At 40.7% G+C, this 24,707-nt stretch overlaps 1 protein-coding gene across 1 annotated transcript in view; it reads right to left on the bottom strand.

Annotated features, from left to right (window-relative positions):
* Positions 1-24,707, bottom strand: part of TBC1D8 (TBC1 domain family member 8) — a 48,588-nt gene that overhangs the window by 6,353 nt on the left and 17,528 nt on the right. Inside the window, exons 3-14 of the mRNA XM_064408075.1 lie at positions 24,105-24,223; positions 22,533-22,761; positions 18,567-18,807; positions 10,981-11,188; positions 9,629-9,823; positions 8,219-8,401; positions 7,682-7,832; positions 6,422-6,636; positions 5,502-5,619; positions 1,150-1,435; positions 535-664; positions 165-263 (exon numbers count right to left, since the gene is read on the bottom strand). Of these exons, the coding sequence (XP_064264145.1) occupies positions 165-263; positions 535-664; positions 1,150-1,435; positions 5,502-5,619; positions 6,422-6,636; positions 7,682-7,832; positions 8,219-8,401; positions 9,629-9,823; positions 10,981-11,188; positions 18,567-18,807; positions 22,533-22,761; positions 24,105-24,223 (2,174 nt within the window). The remainder of the gene's footprint in view (positions 1-164; positions 264-534; positions 665-1,149; positions 1,436-5,501; positions 5,620-6,421; positions 6,637-7,681; positions 7,833-8,218; positions 8,402-9,628; positions 9,824-10,980; positions 11,189-18,566; positions 18,808-22,532; positions 22,762-24,104; positions 24,224-24,707) is intronic.

The raw sequence follows: 24,707 nt of genomic DNA, 5'->3' as shown, positions 1-24,707 counted from the left end.
TGCACATGGCTGCCAAAGAAAAACCATTGATATCCCAGGAAAGAGCTTTTTGCAGAGTCAGCAATGATTTTTCAAGACCTGGTGGCCCCTTTTCAAAAGCTAAACCCATGCTTAGTCTCCAGAGGCAATGCTGAGCTGCCTCAGTGAAACAATGCCCTGCTCACCACATTCTGCTTGGTTGTATCTTCGTGGCTCTGCAGGACACGGATCCGGTGTTTGTAGCGCATGTGCTCTATCTGTTCCACAGAGTGGTCTCCAAATTTCTGTAAGAGAGGAACAGAAGTCTATTATTCGTGTTGTGTTTTATGATACCTGTATTAATTGGAAATACACTTTTAAAGTGCAGTGAGACCTTAAAGAAAAAGCATACCCAGTCTCTAATTAACCTGGGTACTCATACTACACCTAGTCTTGTGCATGAGAGCACTTCAGTCATGGAATCTGTAAACATGTGTATTAACTTTCAAAGCATGCAAGCTGAATTAAACCTTCTTCTTTAAAATTCTGACTAGTAGATACGAAGAATTATTTTACCTCATAGGAGTCATGAATCAGGTTTGCAATTTCAGTCACCGGAGAGGATTCCTGGTCGTCACTGAAGAATGCATGGTGGTTACCAATAGGTGGCAGAGGGCTTTCCTCGTTTTTGACATGCTCTAAAAACCTGATGGGAGGAAATGCATAAGAACACAGATCACATTGCACTGTGCTCTTCCCAATTCAAATACACAATTAAGTCTCGTGGCTCAGATTTAGAAATAAATTAAGTTTTGGGCAAGCTAGACTTTTCAAAAATGCCCTTGTGATTACTCATCTGAGGAACAGCAAGCCAGCCAAATGACTAAATGCTGCCCAAGGAAGAAAACTTCTGTCTCCTGGAAGTCTGGAGCAGGAAGCCCGTGAGTCTAGGGAAGGCACGGAGAGCAGCAGTAAATATTGCACGCTGACGCAGGCGATGCATGTCGCGGCAGTGCCAGGAAATTTCACAGGACATCTCGTCCGACGTACAAAGCCATTGTTTAAGGCAGACACTGCGACAGCAGCAGCAGCAGCAGGGTGACACAGAAGGACTCTGGTGCCTACTGAGCAATGCCTTTGTTTCAGGGCAGAACAGCCTGAGATGAAAGGAGCGCTCCTGTGCGGCCATACCTGCTCAGGATCATCAGGGCCTGCCCATCATCCTTGCTGTTGCACAGATCCACAGCGTTGGCTTCCAGTATGGCCAAGCCCAGCTGGAAAATGGCTTTGATGCCATCATAGAAGAAGCAGTCCACAACATTCACAGCACTTTCCAGGGGCATGATGCTTAGGAAAAGGGTTAGGAACCAGGAAAGAGAGATGGAAGCTAGGGCTGTCAGATCCTTCATATGTTCAGCCAGCTCTGGAAGTTGCTCTTTTATAAGCTCTTCAAACACTGACTGGTCTACCTGAGCACCTACAAGTTATAAAAGAACAGCATTAGTCAGGACTGACACAGGAAAAAATATTTTTTTAAGTTAATTACTGCTGTTAACTGCAAGACTTTCTTAAAATTTAAACAGGCAAGGTGCACACACATCTACAATGAAAAATGCCATTATCCTCCTGCTGCGATCTCAGCCCAACACTTGTGTCCATAAACCTTACTGTACAACTTTCTGTAAAAAGTGTGTTAATTCTCCTAAGTGCCTTTAGGGTGTAATGAAATAGCAATAGCAGCATCTGTTGGTCTTGGCTACAAAAGCACATAATAATTAAGTGCTAGCAAAAGCAATCTTAAAGTATTTTATTGCTCCACTTGGGATGTATGCAGTAAAAATAAGACAGTACACATTCCTCTCTGATGTATGTACTCAAGCAAGTGGGCAGCAAAGTTTTTGCTCTAACTGAAAAAATGCAGGATGGAAGTCCAGATATGCCTACACACACCAAGCAGGAAGAATAATATTTACACGAAAGTACATGCACAGATACAAATATATACTTACAAGCATGTGTATCTACACATAAAGAACAAAAGATTTCTGCAATGCCCAGATAAAAGATTTCCTAACTGTCCCAACCAGTCTTTCCAAAAGGAGCAGATCTGGGCTCTGGTTTAGCTATCAGTTCAGTTCTGCTTTGTCAGCAGCTGTTACAGAATCAATGAATAGTTTCTTCTCAATGAAGCAGACTGTGTCTACAAACCAAATTTGCCACATCAGGGCTTTGACCAAAGACACTGCAAGTTAAAAATATTCTTGAATACAAAATGCAGTTAGCTTTTCAATTATTTTGTCTCTCTTTTCAGGTTATTTAATTTCTTTCTTATAGTCCATATTCTGCTAATATTAGGACACAATTTTAATTGCTGAAACGTATATATCCCTCAAAACTTCTGTTGTTCAAAAGCAGAATATAACCTGGACAATTTGTGGCAGAGAGCCAGCATCTTTTGGCTTTCCATCCAAATCACAGGGAAAAAAATAGCTATGACATTTCTCTGTCTTAGAACCTTTCACATCAGGCCACAAAGAGATTCTGCTGGTGACTGAACAAATATTACAGCACCACAAATCAAAAATAAAAGCCCATGGACATCCAAAGGGCTTTTGAGAAACACATCAAGCATGATGCTTTGAAGAAAAAGCCTCCTGTAAGATTGAAGAAAAGGAGAAAAACAGACTGGAGTTACTCAACAGAGGGCAAATTTTTTTGGTTTTTTTTAATAAGCTTAATGCAAACAATTTAATAGCTATAGTTAACACAGACCCAAAAACCAGAGCTGGATTTAGAGGTATTTGAAGGAAGCCAGAGACAGATAGGCAAGACATATATAAATAGATCATTCTAAACTTAGAGACAGCACTGGCAAAACCAGAGCTTTAAAAGGAACACGCAACACTGCCCAGATCTTTTACAGATCTTCTTATAGTAAGTGTTGCAACTGTAGATGAAAGTCAACCAGACATATTAAAATGGACTTTTCTGTCTATTTTTTCATTAGGCTCCCAGAAAAGATGAAATCTGAGCAAATGAATCTGTATTACAGCATGAGATCATAACAAGGTAGGAAAATACCAGAGCATGCATTTGAAAAATGATGACCTTAGCTGCAAGACAAATGGCATCTTCAGGACTGAAAAGGCAAATCAGAGAAATGAAATAAGGTTTTCAGTGTTTCAAGAATCACAGTGTCAAGTTGATGACAGCCTAACAGGTAAAGTGGGGCAAGATGCCCTGCTGGTTTATGCAGGGGATGGAAAAGTCATGGTAATTGAGAATAGGCTATGTCTGACCCTTGCCACCACTCTTAACCCATATACAACTTGTTTCTATCTTGCACCTATAATTTCCTCTATGCATTGCAGAGAGGAGAAGGACAGAGGGAATTCCTGAAGGAGGAGCCCTGCCTGCAGGCTTTTCCCATTTGCAAGCAGTGAAATAATAAAAAAGCTTGTGAAAGGGGTCAGAGCTGGCAAGGCTGAAGGAAGGAGATGAAAGTAAGAAGGTTGAGTAGGACTGAATTGCCTAAGTTTTGAAAGCAAAAATTCTAACTAACTAACTAAACACACATATAAATAAATATAAAATTTTGGAAGTCATAAAGAAAAGGTCTGAGACAAAAGGAAGCTAAGAAGGCCTGTTATAACCAAGGTCATTAATTTGGTAGCTGTTTGGACTGCAGAGATTACTGGCTGACACTGCAGAGGAAAAACACAGTGACGGGTAGCAAGGTCAGAGATCGCCAAAGTTATTGAGAGATCAAAATTTGGACAAACAGTATTGGCAGGGTGCACAAAGAGGAAAAGTTTGGTCTTGGAAGTGTTATGCAGGAAGAAACAATACAAAGTTTAGACAAGAGCTGGTTGCAAATCAAAAAAGAAAGCTGACTGAAACGCAGAGCCAAGAACACTAACTCAAGCAACAGGAACCAGAGGAGGGGCAGGGTGGAGAAGATCAGTAGCACCGATTTGGGCACGTTAAGTTCTAGGGTAAAACAGAGCTCCAGAAATTGTGCTCAGTGAAGCAACCATGCTGCAAAACTGCACCAGTGCCACTCAGCCAGGGAGAGCAGGGCAATTTCCAAGCTGAATTCCTGGCTCTTCACACTGTGGTTGGTGAGCTATGGCAGTAGAGAGACACAGCACTCTTTCCTTGGGATAAAGAGGGCCAGAGAACAGAGAGACAGGACAACCAAAACTTTCAGCACTTACACAATACAGGCTGTAGCCATGGCAAGTGACAGGCAAGATAAAAAGCACAAATCAAGAACAACTCAAGGCAGGGATATGGTTGGCCAGGTGAGACAACTCAGGTGAGTAGCAGAGAATGCTACTTAAGGGCAATAACCTAGCAAGCATCAGAAAGCTATGAGTAATCCAAAGCACGCTGTTGATATCTATAAATGCTTGAGTAGTGATAAAGCTGTGTTTCTCCTTTAATCAAGGAAGGAGATGGACAAACATGGAAGTCAGTTATCAAAACAGCAGTTTAAAGTCATGTCTGGAGACAAGAAGAAAAATTCTGACAAGTGGGACAGCTACAATGCCCAGTCCACTAGCAGAAAATACCAGTGGCATTCAAAGCACCACAAAACATGCTGAGCATCCAGCTAAACTTTGGAATAACTCAGCTTTAACTTACCTTCTTGCCAGTTCAATGACAAGACAGAAACTGAGCAGTGACACTGTCTAAAGGGAGGTATGACAACCCCATTCTTCACAGAAAAGACTGGAAATCTTCTCAAGTGTCTCTTTCCACTCCACAGGCAGCACAAGAATGCTCAGACCATTTCTAGCTCCCAGAACCACTAGTGCCAGAGATTTGCTCCCATCCTCACTTCCTCACACGTGACTTTGGTCCCTCTCTTTGCCACAAGAAGGGTGTAACAGCAGATTCTGCAGCTACAGACTAAGGTTAGCATTAAAAAGGGAAAAGTTTTTTTCTGTAAGGGAAGGAAGTGACTGAAAAGAACAAATACTGCTTAGCCCCTCTCTTTCTGTGCATTAGGCAGTCTGCACAACAATCTTTCAAATGATGACACTATACAGGAGCCACAGCACACACAGTGAGTGGCAGAGGGACTTGTATCAACTCTCATTACCAAGGGCTACTGTAGATGCAAGCCTGCATTGCTGCAGCAGCCAGGCAATTCAGACAGCTCAGATCACAAAGCAGATCCTTCCTACGTTCATCTTAAACAGCCTGAGTCTCTAACACTGCACACTCCTAGCCAAGACTCACAAGCTCTTCTATTTGTGTAGTGGCCAAAAGTGTCACCACCTTCTGACCAACAGGAAAGAAAAAAAGAAACCGTGAAGTTGAGCATGTATTTACAGATCATGCAGCTCAAACCCTTCAGACCAAAACCAACCCTGGCTGGAATCTGAGCAGCCACTGCTGCTGTCCCTGCACACCACACAAGCAGATGGAGCACCTCACCCATGGGGCTGGACCCCAGCTGACCCTGAGCATTTTCCCCACCCCTGTGCCACATGGCTGCCCCTTCCCAGCGTGCAGGACAACGAACACGAGCTCACCTATCACTCGGTGGTTGAAGTAATCCGGCAGCATCCGCTCACACACAGCAACCAGCAGCCAAAAGGCTTCTTCCTCTTTGGCATACAGCAGCAACACGGAGGTCAAAATATTCATAGACTTACAAGGGCAAAGAAGAAAATGGGATTTGTTAGTGACAGCAAATCCTACTGACAAAAGCTCAACTGTGACTATTTTTACAGAAAGAAAAGTAGCCTAACAGGATGTAAAGAACTAAGAAAAAAAGCAGCAAGAAAAAAAGAGAATAGACAGCAAATACATAATTGCAACCTACAGGCATAGCAAGTTTTCCAAGCTTATGTAAACTGCTTTTCATAAGAGCAATAGGAAACAATGGAGAAAAGCACAGTACCGGATTTGCCAAGATACAAAGCAGATAACTGATACTGCAAGATGTTTTGGGGCTGCTTTCACTGCCCCCTCTTCCAGTATCAGGACTACTCTGAGGTTAATCAGAATTCAGGGAGCTGACCAGCTAGACAAACTACTTTCATCATTTATCATCAGTTTTAGAAGAAAGTGGCAGAAAGGTTCATTAAGCCTGTGCCCCAGTGCATTACATAAAATCTCATCTGTGCAGGCCAATTCACCCTGCACTGCTTCCAAGTATTGTCCAAGAAATGCCCTTTTCAACAAACAGAAGCATCAGAAAGAATTTTTTCCCTTCCTGTAACTATAAATGCAGTTTGCAAAATGCTGAAGGAATATCGTTGGTAGAACAGAGCCTTTTGGTGAGACTATGTAGCTGTTTTCCAAGGAAAAATGACATTTAATATCTAAAATTAAGTACTTTTCCGACTAAAAGGTCTTTATTTATAAAAAGCAGCATTAAGAGAATAACAGAGAGTGGGAAGAAGGGGAAGAAGCAGCAGGAAGCACAATCCCAGTGGGAATTTGTCACCTGGCAGTATCCTATTTTGGGGTTCCTGTGGGCGTAGGCCGTGAGCACCCTCCTGAGGGCGGCTATCCCGGTCTCGCTCTGGAAGGCCGGGTGCTCGGGCAGCGAGCGGTGCAGGTCGCGCTCGATCTCCTCCGTTGCCATGCAGCACTTGCCCATGGATGCCTCCACCAGATGTACGTAGTAGCCAGGATGCGAGGCCAGATCCGTCTGGGCGTCTGAAGGCAGCAGCAAGGAAGAAAGAGGAAGATGGGAGTGGATAAGGAGGATGCTAAACCTAAGAGTTGTGGGAATTACTGCTCAAAAGGGTATAAGCAAGGGGGTTTTCCCCAAGGTCTGTGAATATCCAGACCTAAAAGACTAAGTCCTAGCAGAATACACGTCCTGAAAACTAAGTATTAGCAAAGCTTACATGGCTCAACATGATTCAGAACACCTTGACTGAGCAAAAGATGTCTTCAGCAGAAAGTATTGGTTTGGGTTGAAAGTAATGGTTAAAGATCATCTCGTTCCAATCCCCCAGCAGTGGGCAGGGACACCTTTCACAAGACTAGGCTGCTCAAAGCCTCATCCAGCCTGGCCTTGAACACTTCCAGGGATGGGGCATCCACAGGCTCTTTGGGCAACCCCTTGCAAGTGTCTCACCACCCTCACATATTACTGGGAGAAATGTACTCAGCACTGTTCACATCCTTCAAGGAGGAAAAGCTCCACTTTTACAAATGTCTAAATATGCCATATATCGGATTAAGGACTAAACTTGAGATCACACTGTAGGCACATTCTGGCTCTGCCATATCTGTTAATGAAATGAGTTGTTTTTCCCATCTCCAGTTTCTGTAAGCACTGCCAACATTCAATGAGAAGCAGGAGCAGGTCTGCCAACTTTGAGATTGTCATTATTTTGCAATAATCTGATTTGTCAAGGGCTAACTCAGTATTTACGCTACGATCTAATTGCTGCTTGAGGATGAACATTGTTTTATGAAAACATGATACTAATTTTAAATTACATAGATTACAAAGATGTTATTTTGATTCTTCTGTACATCATATGATATCATCCTGAGGTAAAACCTTTACAGATCCACCCGGGTACTTCCTTGCTGTATTAGTTCAGTTCAGATCATGTCTTTTCCTTAAGCAGTATCACAGGTTCCATGTAAAGGACATTTAATTGCCCTTGAGAGATTTCTTGCCTAAATGTTTTGCCATCTCCAGAATCAGATGATGCCTACAGCCAACATTTCTAAGCATGCCCACCTGAGAAAAGCAGCCAGAGTTTGCCTCTTAAGGATTCAGGAATTCCCATAGCAACAAGTTTTCTGATTTTCTCGGTGCGAAACATGCACACGGTTCTGCCATACTCTACAAAATGGTCATCCCACAGGCTCTCTTTGATTTGCTCCCTAGACTGGGAATGAGAACACATATTAAAAAAAACCAAAACATCACGTGCATGTGAGAACTGGTAAACAAAAGCATTCACATATTAGAAATTCCACAAGGTATTCCATTACCAATGGAAATGGGAAGTCTGCTCTAGGGACTTAGACTTTCCCCACTTTGCATATCTAATTCACCACACAGGGATAAAAATTATAAATATTCACCAGAATGAAATGGGGGGAGGGAGAAGAAAAAAATCCAACCAAATAAAAAAGCTGTTACCCTGTATCTAACTTCTCCAACCAATACAGAGTGCATTTTACTAAAAACATCTATCCTGACTGAATATAACCCCAGCTTTTTTAAAAACAAAACCTAAATCTCCTAGAGCTTTCCCCAAATGTTACATACCTTTCCAAAATCAAGGCCTGGCATTCCTGACTGATGAAAGTCTGACCTTAGTGCTTCTGCATTGAGCAAGTAATTGTTCTCCTTTTCACATTCACTTCTGTCTTTCCCTTGTGAAGCCTCTGTTCCCAGACACGCAGGCTCATCATCCCCCAGCGTGCACAAGGATCCAAGGGCAAGGCTGTTCTGCAACGCCAAATCAAAGTGGCAATGACTGAAAAGACCCAGAACTACATCCTCAACTGTCCCCCAATGACAGAGCTGGGTTACCCTTTGCCTTTTGCATCAAAACCTTTAACACCTTTCAGGAGGAAAGGTCTTACTCAAGACTTTATACCAATTGTCATTCATTTGCATGTCAGGAAAAGGGCTGTTACTTTAAAACAAAATTGTTAGCCAATTCTAAGTGTCCTTGATGACAAGCTACCTAACAGTCTTCTACTGTTATGATTTGAAAGACAAAATCACAGAACAATTTCAGTTGGAGAGGACTATCATTTTCAATCCCCTGCTCACAGCAGGAGTCCTCAGCCCTGGTTGCTGGGCTCTGTGCACAGTCAAGCTGAGTAGCTCCAAGAAAGCAGAGTGCACTGCCACTCTAGACAGCCTGGTCTAGTTCAGCCTAACCATGAGGGGAAATCTCTCTTTTTATCTATTCAGATTTTTCCTTGCTAAGCTTGAAGTTGTGGTTGCTTGTCTTTCAACTGGCATATCGAAGAAGATATGCCTTTATCTTCCAGCTCACCACTACTTGGCAGAAGACTGGCTGAGGAAGCCCTGCTCCCTCCACCTCTCCTTATAAATCATGTGCTCCAGCCCCTGACCATCTTATAGCCCTTCACTAGACTTACTCCAAATTTCATGTGTAATGAAGCAGAGTCAAACCTGGACACGGTACTCCTGATCAGCCTCATAACTGCTGAATAAAAGGGAATAGTAACATTCCATGACCTGCTGGTTACAATCCTGCTAGCACAACCTGATATAGGGTTGTCCCTCTGTACTTTAAGAGCACACAGCTGACTTACAGGCTCAACTTGTTCATGACTCCTCCACCTTTTCCACACAGCTGTTCTCCACCCAGCCAGTCCCCAGGCTCTCCTGTCACATGGGCTTATTTTGCCAGGTTTCACATTTGCTTTTGTTGAACTTCAAGAGGTTTCTATCAGCCCATTCCCCCAAACTTTGGAGGTCTCTGTGAAGGACAACCCAGCTGCCCATCACAGTCCCTGCTCTCCCCAGCATGTCAATCACAACTATGCTGTGAGTGTCTTCTATCCCACCAGCCAGGTCTTTAAAGGTGGCATCAGATAACCATTGGCTCAAGATCAATTTGGGGGCCTCCCACAGAAGACAGGACAGTGGAATAATGGATAGACATATTGAATTAAAAATAAAATAAAAGTTTGGTACCTGATTGTTATTTTGCAAGTTGTTGCAGTGCAATGGGTTGCTGGAGTTCACCTCCTTGAACCTCTGGAGCAGGTTCTCCACCAAAGTATCCCGGTCCTTCAGCTCAATGAACTGAAAGGCTGTTTTACTTCTTATACTAACAATGATGGGATTAGGGAGGAGGCTTGTGTCCTCCATCTTCTCTATACTGATTACCTTTTTCGAGACATTACAGAAAACATATTAGGCACCACATCCACAAAAACATATTCAAATTGTATACGTGTACCAAAACACAGCATTTCATATGCATGCTTTAAATGTGGTTATTCATATTGGCTTTCCTTGATAAAACACATCCTACTGCCTAAAGTTCATGGTCTCTCTAGAAGCTCAAAGCAGATGCCAAAAAGTATCCCATATGCCTTTTTTTTTTCCCAAAATTACTTTGCATCCCACTTCTAAACAGTAGACTGAGGGAAAAGATAAGAAAGGGGTATATGATTTTAAAAAATTATTTATAAAAGGATCAACTTCATGAAATTCTGGGTGGGGAGGAGGATATTTACTTTCTCACCTTTGAAGATGGGGAAAAACAGTTGTTTTGTTAATTTTCATTAAGTATACAACACTGTTCTCATATTGTTTTCTGTTTCTGCAACAGTGGAAGGTAAGTTCTACAGTTAAGATATGATTTTGATGTTACTCTATTATTAGTCCAGGATGAAAGGAAAGCTTTAATTAAGAGCTCATAACAGCCTTGTATTCACTGCAGATAAGGCAGGTGTTAGCTGACAGCTTCCTTCTCCTGTTCTACTCCCACCGCCTTCCCTTCTGCTCTCCCTCCATTTAAACTCATCTTTTGACTCATGGGAATTTGTCAGCCCATCAACCTCTCTTTCTCTCTGCCCTACAGCTTGGCAAAGTACCCACAATATTTGTTAAAGGTTGTCTATGGAGGGAGAGGTCAACACCTGTGCTGATCCCAGACAAGGATGCTTTTGCATTGCTGGAATGGGTCCAAGCCAGTCCCCATCAACATCAAAGCTGGATGTACGTGTTTGTGGAGCTGGGAGGGGAGCCCTGTCCAGGTCTTGAGCCAAGCAGATCCTGGTTTTGCAGTGTTCTGTCCTGCTGCATTACCTGCCCATACTTCACTTTGAGGATAGTTTTGAATCACCCATATTTTTAGGAGCTCAGGCCCTCATGAGTCCCAGAACAAGTTGTACAACAATCCTGTAGGCAGGATACATACAAACATCCTACTCTTTTTCATCAAACAATACTTTGTCAAGGTAAGTCAAGTGGCAGTGGAAGCTTAGGGTAGAAAAAGGCAGATAAGGACCCAAAATTAAACAAACAAAAAACTCCACCTCTCTAAGTGGGATGATAACAGTGCAGCAGCCATTTTCTTTACTGGCAAAACAGATATAACTGTCTGAAGTATACATTGTCCCCGCTGTGTGACAGCGACTGAACGGCGTCCAGAGAGAGCAGTCCACAACTTCGTGCAGCTTCTCCTTCCTGGGCAATCTGAAGAAGGCCCGAAAGAATTCATTCTGTGCTCTGGCTTCAAGATCCCTTAAGAAAAAGCAGCAAGAACTAATCACAAGATCCCGAAAGCCAGGACATGCAGCGTGAGGTTAACTTTTCCTGTTGGCCTCACCAAGAGCTAGGAATACAGAATAAAACCACCATGCACACCAATCTTCAGTACCTATATGAACAGAATACTGTATAAGCAACTTTGGAATATGTTATAAGGAAAACATTATCAATAACTGTTTGTTTAACAATAAGGTCAAAAGCAACTAGTATAGTAACTAAGAAGGGAAAGGACACTAATTTGAATCAGCTGTTTTGGTGGTTTGGGGTTTTTTTACATTATTTTTTAACCATGCATTTTCTATGGCTGCTGTATGAGTTTACAGACTCCAAGAGTTACAAATTTCAGTGCCCAGGAGACAACTAAATCTTTCATCAGATGAACATATATTGAGCAAGGGAGATTAGCCTAATGTTCCTTGTTTCCCTTCACAGCAGCATTACCTACATCACCCCAGGGACTTGCACCTGCACCCAAAAGTAATGCATTTGCTCAATGTCTACTTCCAAAGAGGTCAGTAACAGAAGTGTTAATGATGGTGGCATTTACACGATGGAATCCTTAACTTGCTGAGGTATTAGCCTCAGAGAACCCACAGAACAGTTCCAAAATGCAGAACAGTTTCAAGTCTCTTACAGACTCAGCTGGGAATAACAGCACCAGCCACACTCAGTTTGAGCTTGGCCTCCTTCCAGCCACCCACTTATGTGAAAAGTTTAAATAAATGAAACTTTCATTACTGAGTCATGGTTATACATACTTAGGTTTGGGGACTTATTTTTCTTCTCCTTCTTAATGAAGAGGCCTGCAGTAATCTAGAGAACTATGCAATTACATTATAAACAGGCCAATGGCTATTAGCTCACCAATAGCAGCCCCAGAAACATTAGGGCTTAAATTCCATTATTTTTTTTTAATACAAGTAAATTTTTCCTAGCATGATTCACCTTAGGGAAAAGAAAAAAAATAGGAAAAAAAAAGCTTGATTTTGTGCCACTGAAAGAATTTAAAGCGTGGGCTGAAGCACAACAGGGAGTGGTACCTTGGTGCTGTAAATCCCCTCTCCACTCCTTCCTTCACCCACCTCTTCTGCAGACACCTTCCCTCTACCCCAGCCCTGTTCCCTGTTAAAATATATGTTGAGACAAGTGAAATCACTGCCTCAATAAGTAAATAAATTGTTTGTTTGGGTTTTGGGTGTTTTAGTTTAGTTTAATCCATAGAAAAAGATGTAGCCACGTGAAACAGGGAGGAAGACAATCCAGAACAAACTGAGACCTGAGAAGGGAGGATCTGTATCTGCAAGCAACAGAAAAGACAAAATGCACTCAACCAGTGTTCAGCTTCTGTTTCCTTCTCAAGCATTATCTTCCTTAATAATATTATCCAAAGAAAGCAGACAAATAGTCTCCTGTTTTTTTCACAGAGAACAAAGAGAAACCCTCTGTGTGAAGAAAGACAAAAAGGTTGTTTCTGAGCTAAAATTCCACAGCGAGAGTAACTCTGGTAAGTGCCTGCAGCGATCTACTATTGTGACAAAGCTGGATCAGGATATGCCTCCTAGTTAACTCACCACTAAAATATTTTCCATTTCTGCACAGCACAGATGAATGCTGCTGATAGCATCTGCAGTCAGGTCTGGTAGAGCTGTGCTCTCCTGCTATTGTGCTGCAAGGTAAGAGCCCCCCAGCATCTACTCAGTTGTGAAAAATTCTTAACCTTTGTGTGAAAGAGGCTTTATACCGAAGAGTGGGACCTCTGTTGAGGCATGTGTTGTCTGTTATTTAAGAGCTGACTGTTTCCTATGCTCCAAAATCTGAAGCTTCTGAGTTTTCAGGATTTTCCTGCAATTCTTGGGGCTGTGGGCTCCACATGCAGGGTCTTTCAGACAACAAACCACAGGATTCTAAGCTGAAGAAGAATGACATTAATCACATCTGAAACTAAGTAAATTCACCAGCACTGTTTCCACCCCCACTCGCCCGTGGAAGGCTGCCAATTCCAACATCCCTGGAACTGCCTGTCCCCCCGTGACTCACACTCAGGCTCACATAGGGACACCACAGAGAACACACCACAGCCAGGGCTGCCCCAGAAACAAGTGCTGAAATGGGCCAGCCTGCTTGGAGGAGGGATCCCGGAATAAAAAATGGTAGCAGAGGGACAAGATGCTGTCAGCACCTACCACTGTGGGTTCAAACAAGAGGTTTTACTCCAACGCTGAACACCAAAAATATATTTACTGTTAAGCAAGCAAATTCTAGGTCTTAAAGGTTTCCCTTTATAAACACAGCCAAACAAAAGAGTTGGTTAAGAAAAACCCCAACCCAACAACTCTAAAAAACCCACAAACAAATTTAGCTCCTAAAACAAGACAGGCAATTGTTTAAATATGATACAAGAAAGATGGCCCATGTCACCAAGTCCCACAGCTTCCATTTAGAGTTTCACAAGACCTCCAACACCAAACAGAAATGCAACCTTTCTACTTGCACCCCTACCTCTTTGAAAATTTCTACTCTCGCTTAACTATTTCCAAGTCAGTTTGGTTTTTAAGCAAATGCAGCATACTGACTGGTATTAAACTAAAAAAAGGAAAGCTATCATTATGTAAAAATAACATTTATTGAGTATTAACACAAGCATCAGAAGAATAAAATGCAACAAGATGCAACTGTCTTGTTCCCTACTTTTCCAAAAACTCAGCAATTCCTTCTGAGTGCAGCTCCCAACTTGCATGTTATGGGATCGTGGACTGCCTCCAACTCCAGCACTTCAAAGAGAAAGGCAAGCCTGAGCTGCAATAACTCCTTGGGCATGACCCCCACGTTACCTTCCAAGAGCTTTAAATTAAAGGAAATAGCACACATAAGACTAACAAAATGCCTAAAAGCATCAGGATGCTTAAAACGCTGTCCTCATTGTCAGATGTTTTTCTGTGCTTTAAATCCAGCAGAAGCCAACTTGGCAAGATTTTAGCTCTGCTGAGTCACTTGTTGCCTATCTAAAATCTAAACAGCCTTGCTGACCTCTTGCTTCAAGAGACAGATTACTTGATTATTCTCACTATTGAGACTCCAGAAAGTAAGATACTTTGGAAATAACACATCCAACAATATATGTCTTGTTTTTTCGAAGAACTGCTAAATTCATGTGGGAAGAAAGGCTTCTTATAAGCAAGTCAGGAGATGTTATCTGAGAAGAGCCAGCGTGGACTTGTCAGGACACATGTAAACTGAACATCATTCCCTTACACAGCAGGAACACTAGACTTGTAGATGAAGGAGTTGCAATGAATGTTTTAGCCAAAATTTATGAAAGTCTTGATATATCCTCTCATGGAACTAATTAAACTATAAGTGGCACACTGTTATACCAAGACAGTTGCAAAAGATTACCTCAAAACAAACCCTTCAGGACTTTCTAATAAATTAGAAGGTTGTATCAAGAGGACCCCCCCTTGGGAATCTGTCCTAGATTAGCTTCTGTTCAATGTCTTCATTAGCAACCTGTATGATGGATCAAGAGCTTTTCACTAACCTGCACTTGATGCAAGGCTGGTAGAGGCTAATGAACATAACAACAGGATCAGATTCAGATTTATATTCATAAATTTAAGGGATGTTGTAGAAAAAAAAGCATTACTAATATTTTCAGCTGTACATTGTAAGCTTCACAAAGGCAGCACGGAGATAGATGAACTCCACCAGGAGCCATCCCTTGGGGTTACACAGGAACATAAGCTGAACAAGAGGCAACAGCCTCATGCTGACAGGAGGAAGAGGAACACTGGCTGGGCTGCAGAAGTTCATGGCCACCAAGATGCAGCATGGCAGTCCCAGAACTGGCAAGGCTTCTGGGGCAATTCTATATCCCACCACTTCACACCTGCCCCCACACGGCGTCAGTGATGAAAGTCCAGAGAAGAGTGACCAGAATGGCTAAAATCCACACTGATAAGAAATAAGAAATCCCTGGTGGAAGTAGGGCAATGCAGCTTACCAAAAGAGAGAGAGAAAGAAGATACACATCAACTCCCAAACACACAAATGATTGCTCTAAGTGAACACAAAGTGCTCTACAGAAAATGAGCACTTCTGATCTCTTCAATAATAGTGGCTAGAACAAAAAGTGACAGACCCAAAAAGTGTGGAAGATTCAAGTTAGACCTCAGACTAATAAGTGACAGAACAGTGAAGTACTGGTATGGATCCTGATATGCCCATTACTGCAAATCCTAAAAAACACATTAGGCAATCACAAAGAGATAACCCAAACCCTACCTTTTGCTATAGAGATGCAATAAAAGGAAGTTTTTTCTAGTCACATTCTACTTGTTGCTCAAGGTTTAAAGCATTCTCAGATTCTCTCTCTGAACAAATAAATGCAGATTGAAGTGACATTTATTATTCAGAATACTTCAAACAGTTTCCATTGAACTTAGATCAGTGTTAACAACCTTCTTTGCCTTCACATGAAGCAAAGTCATTCTCATTGGTAATTCACAGTTAAACATGAAGAAAAAAAATCTGATGTGGTTAGGGCCTGGGAAAACATATCACACTGTTGAAACCTTACTTATACCAGCACTAAAGCTTTTAAATTGCGGGTTCTGCTCTGGAGAATTTCTCACTACATTTGAGAAATGCAATGGGTTTTACATCCTGAAAGAGATGAAAATTAGAAGTACAAGAAACCTATACCAGAAACTGCGGCAGCCTTCTTTAAAAAAAAACCAAACAGTTACCATATGTGTTACAGTAAAATTGTATGGCACATATATATGTCTACAAGAAATGGCATTTGTAGCTACCAAACACTTCGCTTTTTATGGCAATTACCTCCATTGCCATTAATCCATTCATAATTCATTGTTCTGTGCTTAATCATTTCATTAAACAGCACAAAAAATTGCATACTGACTTATTTGACTCTGGCTATGATATAATTTATGTCACATGCTGTGGGCCTAATCCCACGGCCTCTCTGAGTCCCATCCCTCCAGTGCTCAGTAAAATGACCCTAAAAGCCTCAGGAATAGCAAAAGTTTATGGTTTTCAGACTGTAGAATATACAGATCATGACAACACTGAAAATGTTTTGGGGGTTTTTTTTGTCTGTTTTTTTTTAAATAAATATACTGAAACAAGCCTCACACAAAAGAAAGCCTAGCAAACACAAGACATCTACAACAATTTCATTAATTTGTCAGAGCTGGAATAATTCAAATGATGTGCATGTCTGCTTTCATTTTCACAGATTATTATTTGCTTCCAAATCACGTACAAGAAATAACAATTAGAGGGAAGGTGTTGAGAGGAAAGTAATTGCTCTTGTAGTACTAAAATGGCTTAAAGAAAAAAAACAGCAGCCAAAACTTCACACACCAAAAAAGTAAAACATCCCCCCCAAAACATGTTAACACTAAAAACCAGTTTATCCACTATTCAAACTACAGTCTTGCTTAATCATCTTACATCAAAGTGGTTGCTGAAGTGGGACAAAGGGCACCAGAAACAGCAACTTATCCAACCACTACCTAATTCATGCAGAGGAAATGGGGATTTTGGTATCTTCCTTGCCATCCCAAGCCACTGTACAGGTAAGAGAACATCTTGACCGGGAAATCTCCAGTAAATATATTTTTGTCCCTCCTTCTCTTTCTGTTCCTTTTACTTTCTTGTTTCTTCTCTAGTTGGAGGGAAGGAGAGACAGAATCTGTTTGAATAAGTGTGTGGGATGGCTTCTGTTGCTGGGCCACTAATGGACACATTACTTTTCAAAAATGCCACAAGGTACTTACAAGATGATTCCCTGAGAGCCCCTTTTTATAGCATATAACTAAGCTTATATTTTTCTTTACAACTGTAATTTTACTTTCCTTCCATTGTTAGTAACCCTGATTCAAAGACTATTTTGGGAAATGACAATGACAAAAACTGGTAGACGCTGAAAAACATCTCCCCCCCAGGTTTTTGTTACATCTCCTCTGGATCTCTCTTCTTGCATCTAACTTTTCAGCCCAAAAGCAGGACAAACATAAAATGGTAAACCATGGAAAGGGGCTGAAATACAACGTACCACAGCCATATTGTACATACGCTAAAGTACACATCCCTACATCTCTTGAGCCAAAAGCCTACAATGTTAAAAAACTCAAGTTACACACATAGTGTAAAAACAATGGTATTACCAATTACCAATCGGTTGTCATACAAACTCTTGTATTCCAAGGAACCACCCTGGTTATTAAAAAAGCCTGCAAAGATGTTTATGGTTGCTCTCCACTGTATTACCTCAAGCAAATTCTTCAATGATGAAATCCTGGTGTCACTGATTTTCCTTACTGTGTGTACATATGAAATTGCAGAGGAAATCCATTTTATTGTTTTAAACTCTATTATGAAACTTTGCAGAAGTGTTTAGCTGAGATACAGGCCCACCACCACTGTACAAAATGTCCCTCAGAAACAATAAAAAGGCTACTGGTCTCTCTTTTTTGGGAAATGATACCATGCATTCCTTATGTTTTAGTCAGGAAGCAACACCTGGGTGATTCCTTTCATGCCCCTGGCAGAGGGAGAGGAAGGAAGAGCAGGAAAGGGCATGATTCAAGAGGAGATAACCGCTCCACAAACATCCCATTCAGAAAAGAAGTATTTAAAATCAGCACCTCAACCTTGATGCCCCAGGCAAATTCCAGTTAGGGCTATTCCATCCTGCCCACCTAAAATTCCTCAGGGCAGCTTCCCTCCCCCTTTCTTGAAGCAGCAAATAAAACACAGAGTTGTGTGTTGTGCTACCAGCAGAGAAATAGCCATCAATCTTACCCCGAGAGCCAAATGCATTTCTGTAGTGGGAGGGGAATGCAGGGATGCATTTCAGAGATGCAAGGGGTAGAGCTGACAACAGCAATACCACAACTGAGTATTTTTAAAGTCCTGTAACTGCTTGCCAAATTGGCTATGGCAATCACACTAGTGGGAATTCCATGTTTCAGATATGATCAAAAGCACTAATTCCAAAGAACTCAAGGCACTAGGAAAGACAACACATTACCAAAAATTTAAGCAAAATAATGCTGCTCTTCAGGGAAGATGTAAAATATCCCTTGCTGCAATCTTCCCTTCTATGGAAACAGTACTTTTGAAACTTTATATTCTTCCCCTAAACAACACAAAGTCAAAAATGTATCTTGCATACAAGTTAAAATACACCTTTTGGATACCATAACACATTATGAAGTCTCTTTTGCATCCAATCAAACAAAGCTTTGAAATCTGACCCAGCTAACACACCAAACCATGAATCCCACTATTGAACCTCTGCTCATAAGACAGTTTAATTTTTTACCTCTTGGTAATCTGAGTAGGATCCTGCAGGCCTGGATCCAGTTCAAAGATTTCATTATCCAGCAGCCTTCGGAGCGTCACATCTGCCAGCTGCTCCATGATTCTGAAGGCCTCGGAGATATTGAGGAACGTGGAGAAGTCGCGCTCCTTATTTGCCGTAGTGACACGCACTGTGTCCGTCATGAAGACATTGGAGGTTCTTTCCAGTTTCTGGACCTCAACCCAAGGAATGATAAGTTTCACTGCAATCCAAGAGAAGAGCAAAAGTGCGTTGGAAACTTTGCTTACATCCTTCAGATTTGGGAAACAATCAAATTCAGAATGAAATGCAAACCAAAGAGGAGAGAGAGAAATTTTTATGCGTAAGACCAAGCACATGCTGAAATGTCTGTTATGACTCTGCATTCAATCTCACCCACTCCAAAATACGTGTCTTCTTCAGAATCTCTCCCTCAAAATTTTAACTGTCTTCACAAGAAATGCTAGACTGGGGAGTGGTGCCTTTGCAGAACATCTGCCATACACTGTGCTCCTAACTCCTTTACAAGTCATCTCTGCAGCCTGCTTCTTTACCACCAGAAGAAGCAGTTCATCTCCAGAATACAGAGAGAAGAGGGAAAGGCTTTGTTATCTCCTACAAACAAAACAGTAGGTAGGTGGAAAAGCAATTACATGCACAGTTACTTCAGCTTTTAAAATAAAGCTAACTCCCATCCAAAAGAAAGCTTTTTTGGAGACTGCTATAAAGCGTAATTACTACTATAAACAAGACATTAAAAAAGCTGCCCAGCCTTCGGGATCTCTCCATTTGGTTACTTTTTACTGAAAATATGCACAGGGCACATCTTGCCCTAAACATTAACTGTAGTCAGGCTTGTTTATAGAGAAGTGTAGGACACTGCTCTCTATACTTAAAGCTGTTGAATCATATAAACACAAGTGGCAAAGAGAATCAGATTACTTTAGATACATGCAGGATGTTACTCGCCTCTCATATGAATCTCTGGGTAGAAATTAGGCTGGAAAGGACTTTAAAATAGATTCAATTTCTTCTTAACAACTGTTGGAAGCTTCCCAGACTTCTCTGTGCCAATAACACCAAGATACACCCCTTAACATCCCTAGCTGGTCTCCTGATGCCAATAAAGCAATAAAAAGGCAGTAATAACAAACATTGTCATATATATATGACACTTATCAAAGATCATTCATTACCTAAGGAGCTACCCTCAGCAAGTTTGCTGTACTATATGAACCACAGCTGTCAAGATTATTTACAGATTGCATTTTTTCTTACTTAAATAAAGCACAGCTGCATCAACATGCAGAGACTGTTGCAAATGATCATAAAATCAACTGTACCAGCCCAGCCAAGGGAAGAAAGATGAAATAATGCTGTAGCAACAGCACTGCTGTTCAGGCAGGTCAGAGTCACACACGCTCTAGAGTGCTGGTTACAGAAAAAGCACAACAGCCTGTACAGGACCCAAGTCACTGATAAAATGAACAAAGTCTTCGAAGTTTCAGAAAAACACAAATTAATTAAAAATGTGAAGAAACCTTGGCACATCCTTCCAAGCTATCTGACAATCTAAACTTCTGAAATCCTACAAACACTCGGAAGCTTAGATAAAAGGGGACTTGTCCTGGAAAAAAATTTCCATGGAGTTTATATTCACATAAGCCATCAATTAATTTTATGAGAAGTTGAAAACAGGTTCTAATATTGCATTCCAGGTCACTTCAACACAAAATGAAACAAGAAGCAGGGAAAAGACTTGCCAGAAGCAGAAGACTCAACACTTTGCCTATAAAGAGATTTCAGTTTGTGATTTGGGGAAATTTTTATAGAGGTAAAACGCAGTTGAGAACTAATTTTATTGCAACTCATATATTGGATTTTTTATCTTTGTAGTATTGAAGAACACAATAAATGTGATTTCTGAGTAATATTTTCAAGACCAGATTCAACCAGATTTCACTTGTGATTGCTACTTGAAAAAGACAAAAGCAATGAATCACTTGTTCTGCTTGTAATCAGCATCAGCTTTTTAAATAGTAACAACCAGAATAGTATTAAATCTGGATTATTCCCTGTAATACAAATATTTCATAAACATGACAAAACACTAGTCTAGAAACAGAAGTAATCTGCTTTATCACAGTCAAGGAAGTGGGAATCATTTCAGCATATATGCTGCTTCCCACTGAGCTAAGCAAGTTTATTTAACCAAAAGAAAATTCAGAGGGTTTTCTCACATTTCCATGCAAATGTATGGGAACACAAAGACAATGCAACTGACTGCACTGGTGGATAAGCAGTGCATTTTCCATGTTCAAAATAAAAAAGCTGCAAACACGTAATTATTTGTTTGGGGGTTTTTTGGGGGTTTTTTTTTGGTTGTTTTTTTTTTGTTTGTTTGTTTTGCGGGGGTTTTTTTTTGTTTGTTTGGTTTTTTGTTCTTGTTGTTGGTTTTCATAATGAGCATTATTAAAGATATGAGAAGAAATCTCTTCTTAAACAATACAACATGATATTGCCTTTCCATTATCATTTAACAATCTGTGGTATTGCATAAACAAAATTTTTGGAGCCATATAAAGGGTTTTTCGCTCTCCCTCCTCCTTCCACTGTTATCTATCATTAGTAAGTATCATTGCTGCTTTGTGTGCTGTGGCAGACTGGCTATATCAGATTTAATGAGAGAAAACCTGCAATGATAATAAGAAGAAATGATTGACAAAGGATATTATTTAATACTAACCAGAGAACAAGGAGATTAAACAAGAACTCACATATCTACTATATATCAAGAAATTCCATTCTACTCTTCCCAGCATAACTCAACTTTTCTTTCTATAGTGAATAAAAAACTTAGCTGCATTTCAAATATAACTCTTCCACCTTTTGCTAATATGACAAAATAATTGGCTTGAAATAACATAAGAAAGGACCTCCAGCTCTAAGCATGTCTTTGTATGTTTTCAGCCTTAGAAATTACCAGTTAATATCTTAAGATGACCTTCATTTCTAAACCTACAACTGTATCTCAATATTAAATCCAGATGGAATATGGCAAAGTTTTCCAAATTGATCTAACTGACAAACACTGCTATATTTACAGCAGTATAGGTTTCTACTGCTAACTTTGTTCAAGTTCCAGCAGGATAAACAGGCCTGAAAAGGCTAGAGGTTTATGCACAATTTTACTAAACAAAGAAATCGAGTTTAAATAGCTACATTCATTTTTACCATCGTACATCTGTTACTTTTATTTTTACCTTCTAATATCTATTCTGTCAGGCTTTTCATTCACACAATTCTTTCTCTGTAGAAGAACACCACAACTAAATCCTTAGAACTTGCTGAGCCGTCTGAAGGGCCAAAAAGCCTCAGGATATGCTTCTTGTGACCTTACTGCACTGCTATTCAGAAACACAAACAAATCCCTAAATTGCTGTTGTTTTTCCTTAAAAGCTGAATTTTCTCCAGGGCATATTCCTTTTATTTGTCCTGGGCTATCTTCAGGCAGGCAGCTTGACTCAGGCACCCCTGGCCCCACCAGCCCTTCCCCTACCACCCTGCTGCGATGTGGTGACTCTGCTTCCCTGCCTGTGGGAGGGACCCATCCTTACTCACCGTTTTCAGCACTAAAACTCCTCATTTTAGAACCTGTAGGAGGTCTGCTACATTTTAAGGTTGTTTCAATGCCAAAAACCAGGTAACAACTATGTCCATGTGCTCTTGTAGTGTTATTTTTATTACTGGATTCACATTAAAACACAAAGGCTGAAGTAAAAATTAAATTAAACAGGATTTTTCACCTAATCACTAATAACTAAAAACTCAGAAACTAAACTTCAGAGGTGAGCTAGGCTTTTCATAAGAACCCTGCCTATTCTTGCTTTCAAATGTAGTTACATTTATCTCTCCCCAGCCTAAGATTCCTTATGCATTTACACTTACATTCTTTGCCTAGGAAGAAGGAATAAAAACAGAGATGATTGATGCTCAGATAAAGCCAGCCTTGCCGAGGAACTTTTCCTTTCCAACAGCAACAGGAGTAATAGGTGATCAACTTCTCTGCTTCAGGAAAATTAAATCTGGATTCAAATTTCACCAGGGCTTCTCGGAACTTCTCGGGGTCTTCCTCCTGCTCGGCGAGTTTGCTGCTTGTTTCCTCTGCAATCAGGGCCTGAGCCCAGAACAAGACCATATGTCAGCATAAAGCCACGGCACTCACACTCAGGCAAGCTGCTACAAGCCACCCATTCAAATTCTAATAATGCAACACTTTCTTACAAAGAAATCCCAGTCAATTTGCAGTTTTCACAAATGGAGAAATTTCTCTGGTGCTTGCATCTCTCATACATTCTGAATGCTCCCAAAGCAAGACTTTTGGGGTCTTCTTTGCCTTATTCCTAGCTTTTTCAACAAGTCTGGCAGAACTGTATCTCTGCACTTTCACTATGGCTTATGATTGTTCTTATTTTGTATACACAGAGTAAAAATAGAGTAACAGTTGTGGCTACTGACCAGTACTATTTACCTATGAAGAAGCAAAGCAGTCACATGTGTCAACAACTTGAGACATCCTTGGAACCATTACAAACATGGTCTCAAGAACACCTACATAAATGTAATTAAGATTTCAGATTTTTAATAGTGGTATTACAACAAAGGAGTTAAGTATGCATTGCACCATGCAGACAAATAATCCATGTGTTACAGCACCTGCTATAGTTTGTAATTACCAAGCAGTCCTAACATGCTAAAAGTCTTCAGCAGGTGCAAGGGTCCAAAACCTGGATTTAATATTAACTAATGAAACCTGAAGAATTTTAGATATGTGTTGTGCTAGGTAACAAGCTGTCACTGTGTTATCAAGAGAGATCAATTGTATTCGTTATTTCAGTGCACGTAATATGCCTTTTTTAAAGAAGGCAGGATAAAAACTAGGATTTGTACAGTGATGTTTTGGTTTTGTCCTCTTCTTCTCCACATTCAGAGCCCACAGAGCTCAGAGTAGCAAGGCTAAAATTCACCAAAAGCTTTATGTTCCTACAAAATTTCCAAACTGATAAAGAGGTTGTGGAGGGTAGAGCATCCCATTAAAACTCTTCACAAGAAAAAGCTTGTAGCAGGACCTGAGGTACAGCAGCCACCACTGAACCCACACCCCCACCCAGACATCACCCACCTCCTCTTAGACTACCTACTTCATTAAAAACAGAGCTCAGGACACCAGGCTTTCTAAGTTACTCCCCACATGCCATTGTTATTTTTAATCTGATTTATGGTCACAAAATTCTTTTACTTTTAAAATTCTTCAACCTTCCAAAAGGATGCTCATTTCTCCAGCCCAGTGGTGAGCCAGCAGCTTCACGTGCTGGCCACACCAGGTGCAGGAGCCACACAGAAAACAAGTCATGTTTATATGGTCAAAACCAAGGATGAGTGACAACAACTTCATTACATTCTTCTAATAAACCACATGTAATTGGGCAGGGGAGGGTGAAAGTGAGACATTTTCCTTACCTTCACCTTCCCTTTGACAAAACTAACAATATCTTCTTTATTGTCAAACACAGACAAAGTATGGAGCAAGTTTTGTTCTAGCCATTCCCAGTGCTGATTTATTTCCTCTGCAGTGGCACCTAGAAAAGCAAAAAATAGTATATTGAAACTAATCCTGAAATATAAAATTGAAAGGAAGGGAGGAAAAAAGTAATAAAATGCACTATTTCATAAATTCATTATGAGAAATTGAACTTTCAACCTCAGAATTCTTAGTAGCAAACAGGTCAAAAAGGTCTAATTCACAGCAGCATAGTTAGAGAAAAACAGAAACCTCATTGTTTTAGAGAATTAGTTTTAGAGCTTGTAGTTTTATCTTCTTGAATGCTCTCAGCCAGCAAATGCTGCATTAAAAGTCAAAGCAGAAAAAGCATCAAAACTTCATCCTGAGCTGCTATACTGCAGCTTATTCTGACATGACATTCTCTAAGTGGCCACTGGAAATCTTTGATTTATGCCCTGCTCCCAAAAGCCCCTGATCTTCCTCTCTCCCTCCCTTAATACACACACACACCCCACACACAAACACGTGCACACCCTTTGAGAGGAACACAAAGCCCTCTA

This window comes from Passer domesticus, chromosome 2 (genome assembly GCF_036417665.1).
Source record: "Passer domesticus isolate bPasDom1 chromosome 2, bPasDom1.hap1, whole genome shotgun sequence".
Classification (NCBI taxonomy): Eukaryota; Metazoa; Chordata; class Aves; order Passeriformes; family Passeridae; genus Passer; species Passer domesticus.
This window is presented reverse-complemented; position numbering and strand designations above follow the sequence as displayed.